Genomic DNA, 18,843 nt, shown 5'->3' with positions numbered 1-18,843 from the left:
TAAGTTATATAGTTTATTTAAGTAATATTGAACATGAGCCAATTTGCTGGTGTTTATAACTGGATAGCAACATAGCAATATTCTGCTTTATAATAATAATAATAATATGACTTACTGATAATATACAGTTATTGTTAAAAATATGTAATATAACAACAACAATAATAATAATAATAATATGACTTACTGATAATATAGAGTTATTATTAAAAATATATAATAATAATAATAATAATGTAATACATGTGCATTTGCTGTTTACATTTGGACTTATGCAATCTTCATTATAATATAAATTCAAACAATATTACTTAAATTGAATATTTAACATAGAAAACTCCTACACCATCACAGACAAACACACATGCAAATTGTATTTTCTGTGGACAGAATATTCTCTTTCCAAAATGCTGTCTGATTCTCACGCTCTCTTCCTCACGCACATGCACTCACACCAGTGATGTGAACAGCTTCAGACATTATGGTTTTTCCTGGTCCTCCCCTCTGAGGCAGAGTGAATCCTCACAGCGAGGACTGGTATAAATATCTAACCCTCCTGCTTTTAGGGTCACGCTGACCAGGGCTGCTGGGTCTTCACACAAGCCCACATGGCTTCTGTCACACACACTCTTTATCTCAAGAACACACACAGATAGAGTCCATGACCTAACATACACCTCAACGAGCACAAACATACACAAAAGCGACCTGATATATTGAACAAACACCCTCCTCAAACATCTGGACACACACAGTGCACCTAGAGGCTGCCTAACACACACACACAGTGACATTAAGACAAGACAGGATTATCATGGTAGATATAAACCAGTAAGAGAAACCTGTGTATTTTAGGGGTTTGAAATTCAATGTGCCATTGTGTCCCATTGTACCATTTCCAGAAATGTGACAAAAATGCTGTTTTGTTTCCCAGTACTTTCAACTAACCTGACAATTGCTGTTCATTATACGGCTCATTGTATATTATTAAACCTAACCCTCAAATAACCCTTTTTGCATTTAGACCATTTAGTTTAATTTTTAAGTTTTTTTTCTCATGGGGACCAAAAATGTCCCACAAGGTCAGACATTACTGGTATCACAATTTGGTCCTAACACTGATAATGTTTACCAGGACACAGTTAACTCACCAAAAGTAAGTATTAAAAAGCAGACATTTGCAGACTGGGGGCTGAACACCTACAGTCTTATTTTAACAACCATAGACGTAGAGATAGGTGATACACACACACCATTACTGCCACTCACCTCTGCGTCATTGACTTTCATCATCCCACCACTCTAGGACCTGACTCATGGACCGCAGAGGGAAAAAAATGTGTTTGTGGACCCAGAGGAGATGGACCTAGACCATCAGCTTTGAGCAAAACATACATGCTGACGGCAATTTGAGGGACTACTTCTCTTTTCAATGGACATAAGGTTGATGCATTACCTCCCGGTGTCAAGAAGACGTTTGTATTGATTGCTCTCTATTGAAGGTCCCAGTCATTTCTGATGCACCTGCAATGAGCCCCCCACCACCATCACCCATGCAGGTCAGTCTGACAGTGAAAGAAAAACAGAGCTAGTGTAGAGGAAGGGTGAAAATAGTCTGATGTTTACAGACTGATAGAATAATGAACCTGCATTCCTCTAGCTGTGATAACAGGGCTCTGGGTAGCAGACTGGGCTCAGAGCCAATCACACATGCACAGTAGATTTAAGGCCTTAAGTGGTGCTGGAAAAAAGTAACTGGGCTGTGGGAGAAAACCATTTGGGGTGGGTGCTGCTTATCAATCAAGGAGGTTGGACAGCTTCTGTAAACTATGTAAAAAACTGTTAGGATTAACTACTACACCATGAGTAGTATATATGTGACCCTGGACCACGAAACCAGTCATAAGAGTACATTTTTTGAAAATCTAGAATCTGAGGGTGCAAAAAATCAAAATATTGAGAAACTCGCCATCGGGTCCATCAGAGGTGCTGTAGCAGGCCGTTGCTAAGAAGAAACAGGTTTGTTTTAAAGTCTCAGTGAAATAAAAAATTACAATGCCTATTTTTTTCATTAAATATTGCCGCGTTTAATGTAAATAGTTTATCAGTGCGGGTCATTCTGTTTTTAAAATTCGCGTGCCCTCATAATCTTTAGTTAAAATCTGAAAATGCAGTTCCTTCCTGTAATGACTATCCATCTTAAATGACGTATGTTAGACGGCTTGGGCGGCGCATCTGTTAACACCTCCCCCTCAACTGTCAGTCTTCTGCCAGTTCCATTTCAAAATGCAACGGATGTTTTTATACATCTAATTAAATCACAGAAAAAGACGAAAGCCACGCCCACCATTTTTCTCATTAGAAATTCCAGTTCACTCGGAAATGCGTCAAAATACAAAAGTAAAAACAATCGCAACTTCTGGTTCACGGGGACTTTAACGCTCTCTGTTGGCTTACCGCTGTAAGGACGTTGTGGAGAGTTGATTAACCTGAAAGCAGAAATTCTGAGCTTTATATAGATACCAAATTTGAGTGGACAATCCCCAAAAAGCTGGCAGCAGCGCGCAAAGTTTGTAGGCATGTTTCCGGCCATTTTTGTTGGTGATTTTGCAGCATCCACTCACGAGAATAAAGTTTTGATATATTTACGGTAGGAAATTTACAAAATATCTTCATGGAACATGATCTTTACTTAACATTCTAATGATTTTTGGCATTAAAGAAAAATTGATCATTTAGTCATTTAGGAGCTTCAGGATGCCAGTTTGTGCTTATCACTGCCAAACGTCTGATCACTGTGGTGTCTAGTAGCCTAGTTGTTGATTCTCAGAGGTGACATATTTATATCCAATGCATCTGCAACTGTTTACTGATAAGTAAGTGTGATTAAGTGAGTTACTAAGTAAGATTAAATGTAAATGATTGTTTTAGATAGATATAATTAAGATAAATCTTGATGTGTGTGTACATATTCTTGTGTTTATGAATATGTGGCGTTTAAGTAGTATACTGGTAGTACTGACCTACTGAAAATATGATGCATAGCATTTGTGTCCAGAAACAGACAGAAATGAGTGATTTATTTATAGACAGATCCATCTATGTGATGAGTATATCTATATCTTACGTCTTCGTTCTCAACATGTAACGAATAAACATTATTAAAAATATTTTCATCAGTTTGTAGAATTAAGCAATATTACCATCCCTGTTAAAACGTTTTTTAATTGTACTTGCATTTTAGATACACTATGGCCTGCTGAGCTCTTTTGCAGCTATTTTTCCCAGATATTTTTACTATTTTTCTCTCACTACCTGCGGAGCCCTCCAGGAACAACTGACACAGTGTGCAGACTCCGTCTTACATGGGAATGGAGAAAGATAATAAATCCAGTGGATAAACAGGATGTGGGAGCAATAGCAAAAACAGATGTGGAAAAAAATGAATAAGGGTTTTGTTGTACATGTACCTGACAACTCTCACTGACATCCGAACAACAATTTATTTAACAAAAGAGGCAAAAAGAAGAGAAGCATTACATAGAAGCATTACAAATGTTGCTTTTTTCCCATTAAATTTTAAGTTCAGGTTTGCCCTGAATACTGATGTAATGAAAATATTTATTGGCCATCTTGAAAACCTTTATTATTAAATAAAAGAATTTCAAAGAAAACTAGAAAGGTTCACAACAAACTTTGATGTTGGTTTAAAGGTGCAGTGATCTGGCCGTTTTTATTGTTATACTATTGTCTGATGTCTACTTATGACGTTCACGTGGTTTTTACATTCGAAAACATCAAAACCAATAGGTAATAGGCTATTTTCTATCCTGGTTTTGAGGCCGGCTGGAGAAATGCTCGGTTTTTAAGGGCGGGCCGCATAGAAGACTTGGAAGTAAACGCCCACTGCTATGATTGGATAGCAGCTTGTGTAGCTGACTTAGTTGGAGCCTTCTGTGAATTTGGTTAGACACGTATCACAACGTGATTTTATTCAAATTTACGGACTTATTTCCCGGGTGTGATGGCAAGGCTTTGCGTATAGTTTGTATAGCCTATAGTTGTATGGTGTTTAGTGATATATGACCGTAGATGTCAGCATTTAAGACCCGCGAACCGGACAGAAGATCACCGCGATCGCGGGTCTCAAATGTTATAGTTTTCATGATAAATAAACAAACGGTCGACTCCCGGCCAAAACGACAGTGTTGGCAGATATGGATATGACCAAGCACCAGAAATAATATCGAAACACTTCAAAACAGCCTCCATTATTCGCAAACGGTGGATAAAACCTTGAAAAATGATATATGAGCCCGCCAAATCACAGAGATGCCGATTACAATTATTACAAATGACTAGAGGTCCCCAGGTAATACTATCAGGGCATATCAAGCGATCTCTAACAAAGCAATAGTGACGCATAGTACAAATATGTTTTACTCACATAAGATTGCTGCGCCATTCCTATAGGATCCAATATTGACAGCACTGCTTTTTAATTTTAGTCTCTCCGCAAAGACTTGTTCAAGGAATCCGCTTTGAAATGAAGCAAACAAACGCTCAATGTTTTCCCCACGTGAGCTGGAACGTCTTTAAAAATGAACTTCAACCACGCATTCCTACTGTCGGAATCCGAAGGAAGGTTATGCAGTGACTGTGTTCTTCCACAACCAGGCACTGCACAATATTTTGCGATCTTTAACGGCATGATGCTTACACTCGCTCTATCTGGTTCTGTGCAGCTTGTGTTCAGTACTGTCATGCGCAAACCAGTGGGCAGGGCTCGAGAAGTAGGCGTTGATATTCTTCTGTGGAGGCGGTGTTCAACCTGTCCATGACGTCATAGATAGGTGCATTCCAGGACCTGCCGTTCGCTGAGCCTCGTGTCAATAACAGTTGATATTTCAGTAACAAGAGTGTTTTCAGGTCTGACACTTACAGGATGTTCGCTTGAATACGATTCCCTCTTATATAACAAAAGCTCTGTCATGGCTCTGCTTCATTTAGTCATGTCTTTCTTGGTCCTGTAGCAGAGCCATGGCAAAGCCTTTGGTTATGTGTGGAGAGAAACATATTATTGTCCTTTTGACAATAATATGCATTCTCTCCAGTGTCTCGTCATTGGCCCCGCTCCTCTCATTTCCTTGTTATCCTTCCCTGAGTGTTTGATTAACCACACCTGCCCCACGTCGTTATCCCTCGTTTGTCTTACCTATACATACCCTCTTGTTTCTTTGTCCTGTGCATTGTACTATGTTTGTAGTGCTTGTACTACGTCGTGTATGTGTATCGTGCCAGTCAGTGTTCCTGTGTTGCTGTGTAAAGAGCCCAGTCCAGTCTTAGTAAGTGTTTAGTTTAGTTTGTCAAGTTATGTTTAGTCAAGTGTTATGTTAGTTTAGTCCAGTCTAGTTTATTTTTCCTGTCTTGTTTTTTACCCCCCTCGTGGGTGTTTTGTTTCTGTTTTGTCTATTGTTTAATAAATATATTCCGTTAACCCCTTCATTGCCATTGCCTGCCTGCATTTGGGTTCTTCTCCACGCACCTCACCGTGACATAACCGAACGAGCCAGCAGAACCCAGCAGGCAGCATGCCGACTCCCAGCGATCCTCCTGACCCACGCCTTTTCGGGATCCCGCCAGGGGAGCCGGGCCGTCATGGATTACGTGGACTGAGTTCCTGGACGCGGCAGCAGAGTGGGTGTTCGGTGAGGAGGTAGCTCGGCTTCATTTTTAATCGTGGCCTCACCGAACCCCTCTCCCCTAGCGAGATGAGGATGCTGGGTTCCCCCAGCTTCGACAACATGATCTGGATTTTGGCTGACCGGGACAACCCTGAGTCCATCGCATCAGCCCGGGCATCCCTCCCACTAGCTACTGTGCCAGAGGGTCGCATCCTGGCCATCGCCACCATTGGGGGAACTCAGCTCCTCCTCCGCTCATCAGCATCCGTGGCCGGCGCAGACGAAGGGAGTCGTGGGACTCCCCATCCGACTCCTCCGGTACGGAGCTAACCGGGCTCCCCATCGCTTCTCAGCAACCGGCCACATGTCCTGTGGGCCGGTCCAGGAAGAAGAAGCCGAGGAGGGGGAGGTCCAGTCCGGTGCAGCGTGTCCAGTCTGTGTCCAGTCTCCAGTTTGTCCAGTCTGGTCCAGTCTTGTCCAGTCATGTCTCCAGTCCGGTGCAGCCGGTCATCCAGTCTCAGCCGGCGTCCCAGCCGGTGATCCAGCCGGCGTCCCAGCCGGTCCAGCCGGCTCAGTATCCAGCCGGCGTCCAGCCCGGTCCAGCCGGCGTTCCAGCCGGCGTCCAGCCGGCATCAGCCCTGTCCAGCCGGCCTTCCAGCCGGCGTCAGCCCTGTCCAGCCGGCCTTCCAGCCGGCGTCCCTGTCCAGCCGGCCTTCCAGCCGGCGTCAGCCCTGTCCAGCCGGCCTTCCAGCCGGCCTTCCAGCCGGTCCCGTCCGGCAGCAAGGCCCCTGGGAACTCCCAGGGCCAAGACTGTTCCCCCCAGGACTCCCCTAAGTCCCCAGGACTCGCGCCCTCGAGCGCAGCCGGGGACTAGAACTGTTCCCCCTTGGACTCTTTTGTTCCCCCATGAACTCTTGTTTTGCCCCACCCCCCCCTCCCTTGTTTGTTATTCTTGTTGTGCACCCCAACCCCATGATAATCTTGTTTTGTTTGCCTCTGATTTTGTTTTCCTTGTTCTGTCTTGTCATGTCACTGTCTCAGTCTGCCCTGTCTCGTCCGTCTACCCCTTGGTGAGCACCTGGAGGTGCTCATTAAAGGGGGGGCTTCTGTCATGGCTCTGCTTCATTTAGTCATGTCTTTCTTGGTCCTGTAGCAGAGCCATGGTAAAGCCTTTGGTTATGTGTGGAGAGAAAAATATTATTGTCCTTTTGACAATAATATGCGTTCTCTCCAGTGTCTCGTCATTGGCCCCGCTCCTCTCGTTTCCTTGTTATCCTTCCCTGAGTGTTTGATTAACCACACCTGCCCCATGTCGTTATCCCTCGTTTGTCTTACCTATATATACCCTCTTGTTTCTTTGTCCTGTGCTCGTGTATTGTACTATGTTTGTAGTGCTTGTACTACGTCGTGTATGTGTGTCGTGCCAGTCAGTGTTCCTGTGATCCTGTGTTGCTGTGTAAAGATCCCAGTCCAGTCTTAGTAAGTGTTTAGTTTAGTTTGTGAAGTTATGTTTAGTCAAGTGTTATGTTAGTTTAGTCCAGTCTAGTTTATTTTTCCTGTCTTGCTTTTTACCCCCCTCGTGGGTGTTTTGTTTCTGTTTTGTCTATTGTTTAATAAATATATTCCGTTAACCCCTTCATTGCCATTGCCTGCCTGCATTTGGGTTCTTCTCCACGCACCTCCGTGACAAGCTCGGGTTAAAATTGTGGTCCTAGTTCACTGCACCTTTAAAGGTCTTGACATTTTGAAGGTGTAGTAACCTTAGAAAGGCATTAAGTGTACAACACGGTCTCAGATCTTTGCATATACAGGTGTCGTATTTTTCTTCTTCATGGTAATCCGAAGTGAGTTCATTATTTGCTCTTATGCAAATAAATTGCAAAGCCATTATTTTGTGTGTTTGAGAGACATGAGCGAATGAGAAAATCTGTTTGGATTGCATTCTCTGTAAAGAGATCAGATAGTGTTACGGTGAGATCAGGTTATACGCTCACTTTCACTCATACTGACGCACTTTCATTCAACATTCCATACATTTCCTACCCCCGAGCATTACCCACTGACTGAAATCCAATTCTATGTGTGAGTCAGCCATGAGCATAATTACATAATATCCTACGAAAGTGAAGCGACTATTCCTCTGTTCACTTAGGAAAGTGAGCCTTCACTAACAGTAATCCATGGTGGCAATGACAGGGCATTGTGACATTAAGAAGGGTCATGAGATTCACAACACAGAAGACAAGCCTAGTTTGTTTATACTGAAGGGGCCTAAACAATGAGTTCACGTCATGGGAAAGTTGGACTCATTCATTCTGTTAGGTTTCCTGAAAGTGGAGAAGAGCAAATATTTCTGTGCCGAATTTTAAATTAATTTGACTACGTACTTTGAAAACAGAATAGGTAAACATGCAAATGACTTGTTACATATATATATACAGTATATATGGGCAGGCTCTGTTAAAATTGTCCTGAATTTCCTCACCTAACATGTACTGTACAATATACTTCTCATGAAATCGGTTCCAGCTGCCTCTCACAGGTGCAAAAGATATTTTACAGCTGTGGTATAAATTAAAGTTTATTAGCTATTTTACTAGAAAAAAGCGAAAAGCTCTTTTCGATATGAATCACCCCAATGTCCTGATAATTATGAGGTCGGAAAAATGTGCTCATCAAGCACTTTCATGGGGTCTTATAAGTACACTTTGTATATTTATAAATATATAAAGCTTTATAAAACAGTAAAAACATTATTGGTGATATTTCAAAAAGCAAGAAGGGTCCTTCTCAGAAAACCCTTGAGAAAGATTATAAAAGCACTTATTTCAGCACGTATGAGAAAAGAATGAATTTCAAGATTTAATCTCCTTATTTTCAGATATTTGCCACCGCCAGCCACCTGAAGTCATGCTGCACAACAGCACATTTCTAAATGATTATATCAGCTATAACTAAATGACTGAGTTTGGTTTCAAATAATGTCTTCTTTATACGATTTTAAGCAGACTCACTTACAGAAACTACAGCTCGATTCTTAACATGAAGTTAATGTGGAAAGCAACCTAATTTTGTCCAAACTCTGAATTCTCCATTGACATCGAATGCGTAAGAGGTGATGATTTTACGACACCAAACTGGTCCGAGTACGTAAGACTGAGAGACTCTGGAGAACTTTACACTCATTTTCCCATCTCATTTGCACATTATAACATTTTAGTCATCTGACATTTTCTTTGCTAATAATAATACTGTATGTGAAAAAGAAATACTCGTTAATCATATTTTAAAGGTCATATCTACATATCTACATATAAAACACCCATTGACTTAAGAATCCAGCGTAGGGCATTGGTGTTATCAAAATGTAACTATTTTAGCTTCCTATTCAATACAAAAATGTTATATTATATTAATAAAAAATAAAAGGCAACGGGAATCCATAGAGTTTACTTACAAAAACATTCTTCTATTGCATGCTCGTAGAACTGTGCACATGCAGGTCTCTTACCATCTGCAGAAAAAAAACTGAGTGAGATACAGGACTGTGTAATTTACCTAGAAATTATTTACTGTCATTCAGTTAAAGGATTATGTGACATTAACTGAGTAAAAACCCAACACAGAAACACAAGCCGACATTCCAAAAGTACACTATGTTCCAAATGACAAATGTAGCCTTTTCCAAATTACATAATTTTCATTGTTGGGTCTACGCCAAATTCTCTCCTCTGTGCCCAAAAGTATGCTGCACTATAGACACGTTAAACAGTCATTATCCTTTACATAATGATGTGAAGTACTTCAAAATACTGTTCACAAAGTACTGTAGGCATCTATTATCTTCACATGCATTTTATTTTTTTATTTTGACGACGTTGCATTATTAAAATAAATGATAACAGCACCAACAGACCAAACTATTCCTCTGAAACTCCCATTAAAAGAGTTGCTGCCACCTACCGTCTTCTAAGTGCATTTCCCTAATGTCTGGTGGAACTTCTCTCTGCAGCCCGGAGAACTGCATGTGGGAGGAGTTAACGCTACAAACTGCAAGTGGGAGGAGCTTAGGCCGCAAGTAGGCTGGATTTCACTCGATGGTTGAGAATGGCAGGAGGTAGAGAGACAGTGAGTGTGTTTACATGCACAAAATAAACGGATATCTATAAAAAATCTGCTTATAAAAGAAACCTGTTTTCACGTGCTTACATGCATATCAATAAACCGACTACGCAGAAAACCGCGTTTACATGGAAATTTGAGACTTGCCAGGTTTCTCGCGTACAGTGACGTCACCATCGACAGTCCGTCTAGTAATTAAAAATGCCACGGGAAATTATATTTTACTGTATTTTTATATCTCTTCTCGTGTCCGCAGTACCTGAAAATGCAACAATAGTTTTTCATTTTGCCGTTTCCACATCAACTGCATGATTCGAGAGCGGACTTTTATTTGTTATTTTACTGTTACTTCCGTTTGGGACTTTTACTATTGCGCTGTCAAACATGCGCACATAAAAAACTGAGAGAAAACCAGTAAACCGTTTACATGCAGCGCGAAATCGGAGTAATGGGCATTGGGCAAAAACCACCTCTGCAGAGCGGGTTTTACTTACGCTGTTTATGAGCTTTCCTCTATAAAAGAAAACCGTTTTACGCGTTAACATGCTTACTTGTTACCAGCTTATTAAGCATAATCGGAGTAAAGGTCTTTGCACATACAGTCCGACATTTTCGTATGCGTTTTTTCGTATTTGTCTCTCGTTTGTACGGTGTCTCTGAATTGTTATAAAAGGCCACTCAAAACGCTTGATACGAATGCGAAAACGCAGAAAATCGAACCCGGTCCGAATTTTTTAATGACGGGCGAAAATATGGAGGCGGTGTGTAAATGTGATTGACACAACGTGAGGTCGTATTTATTTTTTAACGTGCGGAAATTTCGGACGCAAATTTCGGACTCAGTGTGCAATGGGCTTAAGACTGTGCATTTAAACGCACCCAGTAATGAAACCACTATAAAAAAAAATAATTTTCACTATAGTGTAGGGGATTTACAGTAAAAGACCCGTAGACCAGTTATGATGAAAGAAGACTCAGAGTCAGGAATATAATTAATAGAATAAAATTTACTGAAGAAAAAGTTTGTAGTTTTGCCAGCATAAATCAGCTTCTCAAGGAGTTCCACAGGCCGACCTGCTTTAAATTTGAAATACAGTGATATTTATGCTAACAGAGTCAACTAAACTGCGTCATTACTTAGTTAAGACATCCTTCCGTGATTGGTTGGACCAAAATATAATCTCTATAAAAGGACAAAAGGTCCATCTCCTCTTTGTCCATCTGTGGCTTTCTTGCTCATTCCACACAACAAGGCCGCAATGCCCTGTTTGTTTGCATTCTCTTGCACAGACTGAGGCGATGTACCCAAAACATAATGATAAGATGTTTCTGCCCTTACAACTGTAGTCATTCTGCTAAGATTTAGCAATGACCTGTTATAAGAACTGTATTGATTTAAGGAATTAAAATAAGGGTCTCTGTGAGTTTTTACACATACCACAAAGACACCTGTCTGGCTCTAATTCTGACATCCTTGACATCTTGGAATGACACATGTTCCAGGAATAGATGGAACTACTACATATACTAACAATTATGCCATGAAGGGTTAACTACTGATTTGCTTGTAATCATAATTAAATCATTCTTAAGAAAATGTAAATACTGATCATATTTGATTAATAAATTCATAAAACCACACAGAAGGATATATCAGAAGCAAAATGGGGCCACCCGTCCCTTCAGTAGTTTAAAGTTTTTTTAAAAAACGGTCAGTTCTGGTCCTGGATTCGGATTGGTTAAGCCAAGTTCTAAGCCGTTATAAAATACCCCGATTTATAACTGCTGACCGCATTACATAGCCTAAATATCACTAAATTTACTTTATTTTATGAAACCTTGCTACGCATATGAAATAGCCGTTTTATAAACGCAATAATCCCCACGAAGCAGTGGTTTACAAGTGCATTTTTATAACAGCTGGGTTTCAGGCACTCTTCTCGCATCGTTCCACAAGGCCCTTAGCTGTTAAAAAATGCACTGTAACCCACTGCTTCGCGGGGCTTATTGCTTTATTATGCCTATTTTCATTTCAGAAACCACAATTTCTCTAAACCACTGCGAGCACTGCAGTTTCTGTTACCAATTATTAAAATGCCCCTCGAAACAGTGGGTTACAAGTGCATTTTATAACAGCTAAGGATTTTTTATAACAACGCCCTTAGCTGTTATGAAATGGACTGTAACCCACTGCTTCTTCGGGCTTATTGCTTTATTATGAGTCTTCTTTTTGTTAGTATCCCAAGAAGATACTACACCAACTGTGGATTATGAACCAATACTATAAAAAACCAATCAAAATCCTCTTGAGGTTTGTACAGCCCACTTGCGGCTGACCCGCCCATCTGCAGCTAGCTCCGACCTACGCTTTTACCTAACTCGGAACATCTAGAAGTTTATTTTGGCGGCTGGCAAACCAGTTATGTGGTGCATTACCGCCACCCAGTGGACTCAAGCGTGGCGCACAAAAGGAGGCAAATTAATACTGTAAATTCCTTTTGTATGATAATCCAAGTGTTATCTATTTACATCTTTTTTGTAAAGATCTCAAGACCTCAATGAAGACGGCCAAAACATATCTTGTTCATATCTTGTTTTATATACCAGCAATATCTGCATCCACACAGTTCTGTGTGGTTATCCATTCAAAACATGTGATGGTTTGCTGATTCTGATGCATTGCCTAATTCTTACCGTTGTGTTTCATTTTGCATAAGGCTTTACTAATTAATATCAAACAGAATGCGTTTCTGGATGCGTAAACTGAACAAGTGAACGAGGCAGCGTCAGCTTAAAGTAATTAATATTCATGAGTTAAGAATTCGCCGTCGAAGCGTCATTGGTCCTGCATACGCAGCTCACTACAATACAATACAACAATTACTCGAGTAACTTTTCTTAGTAGAGAAAGAAAACAAATCACAGTTATACTTTTCCTTTAGTCTTTTAAATGTGTGTGAAAAGATGCTAAACCCTTCTGCAAACGGCGAGTCATCCCATGTTGTGGTGAAATATGTTGAGGAGTACATGGACCTTGTCGAGTCTTTGCCGCTGGACCTACAGAGATGTGTGTCTCACATGAGAGAAATAGATGCCAGATATCAAGGTGAGAGCTCAGCGACAGCTTTATTTGTACGTTAGTCTAAAAACAAACGCTGCCTTGTTTTGAGAAGTGATTTTGGGTAACACGCTAGCTAGCCTGCTAGCGGCTAACTTGTTAGCACGTGAAACTTCGAACGTTAGTTTTCTTTCAATGGAGCGATTAATGGTTTTATATATTGATTTTGTAGGTTTTCTGATGACATTTCTGCATTTACTGTTGCGATAGTGTGGAGTGCATGATCGGTAACGTTACTCGGAAATCTGGCAGCTTCTGTATCGTTGCTAAACTTCCTGTTTATAATAAGTAAAGATATACCATTATTAACGTATGTTTTTAAACGGTTTAGGTAAATGGCTCTTTAAATATTAAGAAGATGTCACACTTATCGAAACGGCACGTGAAACATTCGTTAGAGACCTTTGTTGTCATGGCTACCGGCTGTGATAGTGAAGGTTAAATAGATAAATAACGTATCTAGATAGAAAAATGTCTGCATTATTGTATTTCATTATTAATTGTGGTTTATCATTGTAGAGATCCTCAAGGAATTGGATGAAAATTATGAAAAACATAGACAAGAATCAGATCCTGTACAGAGGAAGCGCCTTCTCCACTGGATCCAGCGGTCTTTGATCCGCACAGAAGAATTAGGAGATGAGAAGATCCAGATCGCAGGCCAAATGGTGGAACTGGTGGAGAACCGCTGTCGGCAGCTTGAGTGGCAGGGCGAGCATTTCCACACCTGCCAGGACTCACCGGAAAGCATTGTGTCTGTGGGCAGTGCCCCCAGTGCCATAGAAACAGTACCTATGACACCCCTCTCTTCCTCACTGCTGTCAGTGAGTAAACCATGTGTGGATAAAAAACGAGATGAGGCTCTAAGCTCAGTTGACAAGTCTGGTGGAAAGCGATCACGAAGGCAAAAGAATGGTTCAGAGAACCGGGAAAACTCAAATTATGGCATGGAGCACACTGAGGAGGTTGGTTCTTGCACGCCGAAGGAGAAAAAGGCTAAGACGTCATCCACGTCATCAAAGAAGAAAAAGAGGTCAAAAAGCAAGCAAGATAGAGAGCCATCACCAACAGATCTTCCCATTGACCCAAATGAACCCACGTATTGCCTTTGTGAGCAAGTTTCTTATGGGGAGATGATAGGTTGTGATAATGATGAGTGCACAATTGAATGGTTTCACTTCTCTTGTGTCGGTCTGCACCATAAGCCCAAAGGAAAGTGGTACTGTCCAAAGTGCAGAGGTGACAATGAGAAGACAATGGACAAAGCTTTAGAGAGATCGAAAAAAGAGCGGGCATACAACAGGTAGTGTGCAGTTTACCCGGTTGCTGTGTTAATTCCATATAGTGTGTCGGGCACTAAAAGTACCCAGTGTTTTAAGACAGGCTGTGTGATGTTCTAATAGATTAGGCTTGATCACTGGTTTGTATATATTTTAGGGATATAGTGGAGCTAAAGGCTTAGTGATACAAAGGGATCACTTTTCAGCTAGCAAGTATGTAAAATACTCTGTTCATATTCATAAGCATTTCATTGTTTTCAGTAACTTTGTGTTTTTGCTTTGTCTTACTGTATGAATGTTAATAAGACATAGTGCTGTTACATGTGTTCTTCCCACCTTCTAAAGATAACCAAGTATTTGTCAACTCCACATTTGCAATGGTGACAGATTTGTAATGGGTTGTATTAATCACTTATACGTGGACAATAGCTTGTCATGCGACCAGGTTCTCGCATATCTAAAGAAATGTGTGATCTGGTCTACATTTGTGTATTTAGTTCGTGTAAGTGATGCATTACTCATGAAGGTTGTTTCAACTTTTATTTAAGTATTTACAAGTGCTGGAAAATGAGATTGCCATCCAGTGCAAGATCTGACACAAAATTCAGATGTTTTGTATATACACAAGAGATTTGATGCAAGGACACACTCAAGCATTCATGCATGTAACAGCATACATTTGCAACGATAAAGGTTTTTAAATAGACCTGAAGACATTTGCTTAGACTCTGTGATGCAAGCTATGAAAGGATGCATGTTAATTAACTGCAGTTACTTGTAATCTCAGTAGGATTGGATATTTTGAGTAGTACCAGCAAATCTCAGTTTTTTTGACTAGTAAATGTTTTTATAAATGAATGAATTTTGCCATTGCTTTTTTCAATATACATAGAAACCCCATGTATGTCTACCAACATACACAAATTCTCATTGTGTGCCATCTGCTTACCACTGATGTGGCATGCCAGCTGCCCTTGTACAAATAAAACAAAAAGAGTCATGAATGAACCCCAAAACTGAAACCACAGAAATGTACACTTTTGCTTGCTTATGAGAGAAACAATAATGTTGTACTGAATACATTTTCACCAGACTATGACTTATATCTATGAGTCTTTTATCCAGGGGTATTTGCCTCTTTTTAGATCAGTGATCTTAATGAGATTTGAAAAGCACTCCAGTCGAAAATGTAGATGATAATAAAACAAAAATCACAATCTTACATGAGTAAAGTGCATAAAAACTTAAAAATGATGATTTGGAAAAACTACCCTCCAACAGAGCACGTTTCAGTGAGAAAATGTTTTTGAAAGTGGTCAACTGTCCCGCCAGCTCTGCTCTACAATCGCAGACACCCGCTTTTCATATTCTCGTTTATTTTCTTGATACAGTTGTGCTGCCTGGCTGTTTGCTGGGCTGTTGGGATTTGGTTCATCTAGAAGGGACTGTAAGGAAAGACCAATCACTGTACACCTTAGTTACAAGTGCTTGGTAAAACTAAGAAATATATACATTTTATTCAAATCAAGATACATTTCCTTATTTTCACAGAAGAGACATTTACACAAAACATCACTGAGAAAATAAGTATTGTATTATCTTGTAAGTTTAATACACATATTGAAAACTGTTCATAGGCTGAATGAAGTATCTCCTAAATAAGTATGGAATAAAAAAGATGAAAAGGTTCATAAAAATACCTGGATTGATGTCAAAATGGAAGACACGTCATAAGTTGGACTCCACCGATTCTGGAGAATATCTAGGCAGATACTGCCATCAGCATATACTGTGAATGACAGCAAGAAAAAAGTTGGAGCAACATTTCTCTACAGTATAAGCGATTCTATGTTAATAACTTTCAGCCTGTAAAATGGAAACATGTTCCTAACACAGAAAGAAAAGGTAACTAGCAATAAAACAAGTCACGCATTTAGTTTTGCAAGTATTTTGTGTCATCACAACACAGGCAGTGTATTAAAGGAATACTTCACCCAAAAATCATTTACTCACCTTCGAGTTGTTCCAAATGTGTATAAATTTCTTTCTTCTGATGAACACAGAGAAAGATATTTGGAATAATGCTTATAACCAAACAGATCTCAACACCCATTAACTACCATAGTAGAAAAAAAACAATGGTAGTCAAAAGTGCCCCAGAACTGTTTGCTGTCCTACATTCTTCAAAATGTCTTCTTTTGTGTTCAACAGAACAAAAACATGATAAAGTAATTTTTCCTACTATGGGAGTCAATGGGTGTTGAGATCTGTTTGGTTGTAAGCATTATTCCAAATATCTTTCTCTGTGTTCATCAGAATAAAGAAATTTATACACATTTGGAACAACTCGAAGGTGAGTAAATGATGACAGAATTTTCATTTTTGGGTGAAGTATCACTTTAACTGCTATGCTTCTATTCTGAGACACAAACAGGAAGTGTCACTTACCATTTGGATGAAACATCTTTGAGACAAACCGCACAGTTGGGGGCTTGTTTGGATATTCCTCTGTGAACTCAACTGTAAGCTTGAACGTACCTTGTATGCAAAAAAACACCATGTTTGATTCCAGTGAATTCATATTCTGAATGTTTTCTTTAAATGTGTTTTGGAATATTCTTGCCTGTATGTAGGTCAACACACTTACCATCCTCAAAAGGTGTTCCTTCTGGGCTGCACGTAAAACACAAAAACACATTATTCAAAGCGAAGGCAGAAGTTGGAAACTGACATTTAAATGACCCACCCTGTTTGGAATATATAGTTGAAGCCCCAAGTATAGCATGTTGACCATGATATCAAATAACAAGCATGGGCACCAGTTCAAGAGCAATAATTTAAAGTTCAGACTGAGGCCATGTTGACTATTGCTGGGTCTTAAGGTGACTGTGTGGCTTAAGAACAAAGCTTGCAGCTACATTTCTGCAAGCAACCTTAGACAATCTGCTAAAACAATCTAATATACAGAGGCCGAATAGAAGTTTTAAAACTCTCTGGGTGACAAAGGCTTTCATTCAGGCATTGTAGCTAAATGCTTCAATGTTAAATCAGGGTTCCCGTACTTTTTGATCACTGAAGTTGTATCGTTATTTCATGATCTTCACAAGATGGGAATGGATTAATTAGTATACTTAAGTAAATCCAGCAAGATTATAAAATTGAAGGAAATCTGTCAATTTGTTTAATGTACATCCACCACAACTCACAATGAGCAGCAATGAATTTGAGTGCAGGTAAAACTAGTAAAATTTTACCTTTACGAAGTTGAATAACTTTTCTATGACCCTTTTAAAATGTTTATATTTTCAGGTTTTCACTAACCAAGGGAACCCCACTTGACCAACTTTATTACTTCTCTTACCCAAATATTACTGCATTCCAGACCATTATGTTGTTCTCAGATGGAGCACCACTAACACCTGCTGGGGGATCCTCCTGGAGTCTGTGGGACAAAGGCCACCACAAAATGTGTAAATCTTAACTGACAGAATTGTATGATTGCAAGTACATGCATAATGAATTTTATGATTGCCATGAACACACAAAAAAATAGTTTGAGCATACGTTTTCATTTGATTTATTTGACCCCCAAATTATTCCCATATAATCTAAACAAAACGTAATGAATACGTTTGGAAGACGACATGTTGAACTTCTACAACCGGCTTTAAACACTCACTAGCCAGCTAAATTAGCCGATAAACTAAGACACGTTTTGTTTATAAACATCCACCGTTTTAACAGACAATACTGCATACCAAAATAACTTAACGTTTACAGTAAAAAGATGTCAAACGCAAAACATCGTCTTTTGATCTGATATATTACGTGTAATAACAGGTAGAGTGCTACTAAGCTAACGAGCTAGCCAGCTATTTCAACAAAACAAACACATTTCACAGGCACTCACCGCTTAAAATCCCGCATAAGTCGCCTTCTAGCAGGGGTAGACATCTTTTAACTACACTAAGGAAAACGAGTTCGCGATTATTATCAGTGCTATAACAAGAAATGTTACATTAAGAAACTGTATATGTCAACAGTGACGATTAACGTTCAATTTCTGTCCGTTTCCCTTATAAAGTACAACACGTCTTTTCACGAGTCAAGTTTATGCCACTTTCCCACACAGTTTTTTTTTTTTGGCTAAAGCCAACAACAACATATTGTTTTCATGTCCAACATATTGGATTTATTTTTATGATGATTCTTTCAAGTAAGTTATAGTATTTATGGGTTAAAAGATAAATATTGTAAATTCGGTGGTGTTTTTGACTGTTAGCCTCCGAATACATAAATCGCAGAACCCCCATTTTTCAAAAGCGTTGGTACGGTCTCAATGACGCCTCTGTGTGAGTAATGAGGTCAACTTCCGCCTGGCGGTCAAGGGCGGGAAGTGCAATGGGCCTAGATTACGACCTGAATTTGACGTGGAGGCAATTGCGCAACAGGTAAACTATTTTGTTTAGTTGCTGTGCTTATTTCACTTCTTATACTCTTTAACAAGGAGGAAAACAGGTACCAGTCCATTTTAATTTTGTTTTTAAGTTCAAAAAGGTGTGATGTAGTTTTTCAGAAATACTAATATCCAAATGTAAATGTCAATCAAAACTATGTCGATGCTTTGGAGCCATACAGG

At 39.7% G+C, this 18,843-nt stretch overlaps 2 protein-coding genes across 2 annotated transcripts; one reads left to right on the top strand and one right to left on the bottom strand.

Moving 5' to 3' along the window:
• Positions 1-12,622: 12,622 nt before the first annotated feature.
• On the top strand, positions 12,623-14,604 carry ing1 (inhibitor of growth family, member 1). Its single transcript, XM_057336944.1, has 2 exons — positions 12,623-12,912; positions 13,444-14,604. Exons 1-2 carry the CDS (start codon positions 12,771-12,773, stop codon positions 14,229-14,231), a joined length of 930 nt encoding a protein of 309 aa, XP_057192927.1. The 5' UTR covers positions 12,623-12,770; the 3' UTR covers positions 14,232-14,604.
• Positions 14,605-14,727: 123 nt separating this feature from the next.
• Positions 14,728-18,348, bottom strand: ube2al (ubiquitin conjugating enzyme E2 A, like). The gene is made up of 6 exons (XM_057336945.1): positions 18,115-18,348; positions 17,566-17,646; positions 16,852-16,877; positions 16,653-16,742; positions 15,905-15,993; positions 14,728-15,649 (listed from the first exon to the last, which is right to left on the bottom strand). Exons 1-6 carry the CDS (start codon positions 18,156-18,158, stop codon positions 15,521-15,523), a joined length of 459 nt encoding a protein of 152 aa, XP_057192928.1. The 5' UTR covers positions 18,159-18,348; the 3' UTR covers positions 14,728-15,520.
• Positions 18,349-18,843: the final 495 nt, after the last annotated feature.

Source organism: Triplophysa rosa, linkage group LG6, assembly GCF_024868665.1.
Source record: "Triplophysa rosa linkage group LG6, Trosa_1v2, whole genome shotgun sequence".
NCBI lineage: Eukaryota > Metazoa > Chordata > Actinopteri > Cypriniformes > Nemacheilidae > Triplophysa > Triplophysa rosa.
Note: the sequence above shows the minus strand (reverse complement) of the source record. Positions and strands in the feature narration are given on the sequence as shown.

Excerpts from the sequence above, each read along its gene's own strand:
- ube2al (XM_057336945.1), bottom strand. The coding sequence starts at position 18,158 with ATGTCTACCCCTGCTAGAAGGCGACTTATGCGGGATTTTAAGCG. Across the intron at positions 17,647-18,114 it reads CTTATGCGGGATTTTAAGCG|ACTCCAGGAGGATCCCCCAG; the intron begins GTGAGTGCCTGT and ends TTTGTCCCACAG. Across the intron at positions 16,878-17,565 it reads TGGAATGCAGTAATATTTGG|CCCAGAAGGAACACCTTTTG; the intron begins GTAAGAGAAGTA and ends TTTTACGTGCAG.
- ing1 (XM_057336944.1), top strand. The coding sequence starts at position 12,771 with ATGCTAAACCCTTCTGCAAACGGCGAGTCATCCCATGTTGTGGTGAAA. Across the intron at positions 12,913-13,443 it reads AATAGATGCCAGATATCAAG|AGATCCTCAAGGAATTGGAT; the intron begins GTGAGAGCTCAG and ends TTATCATTGTAG.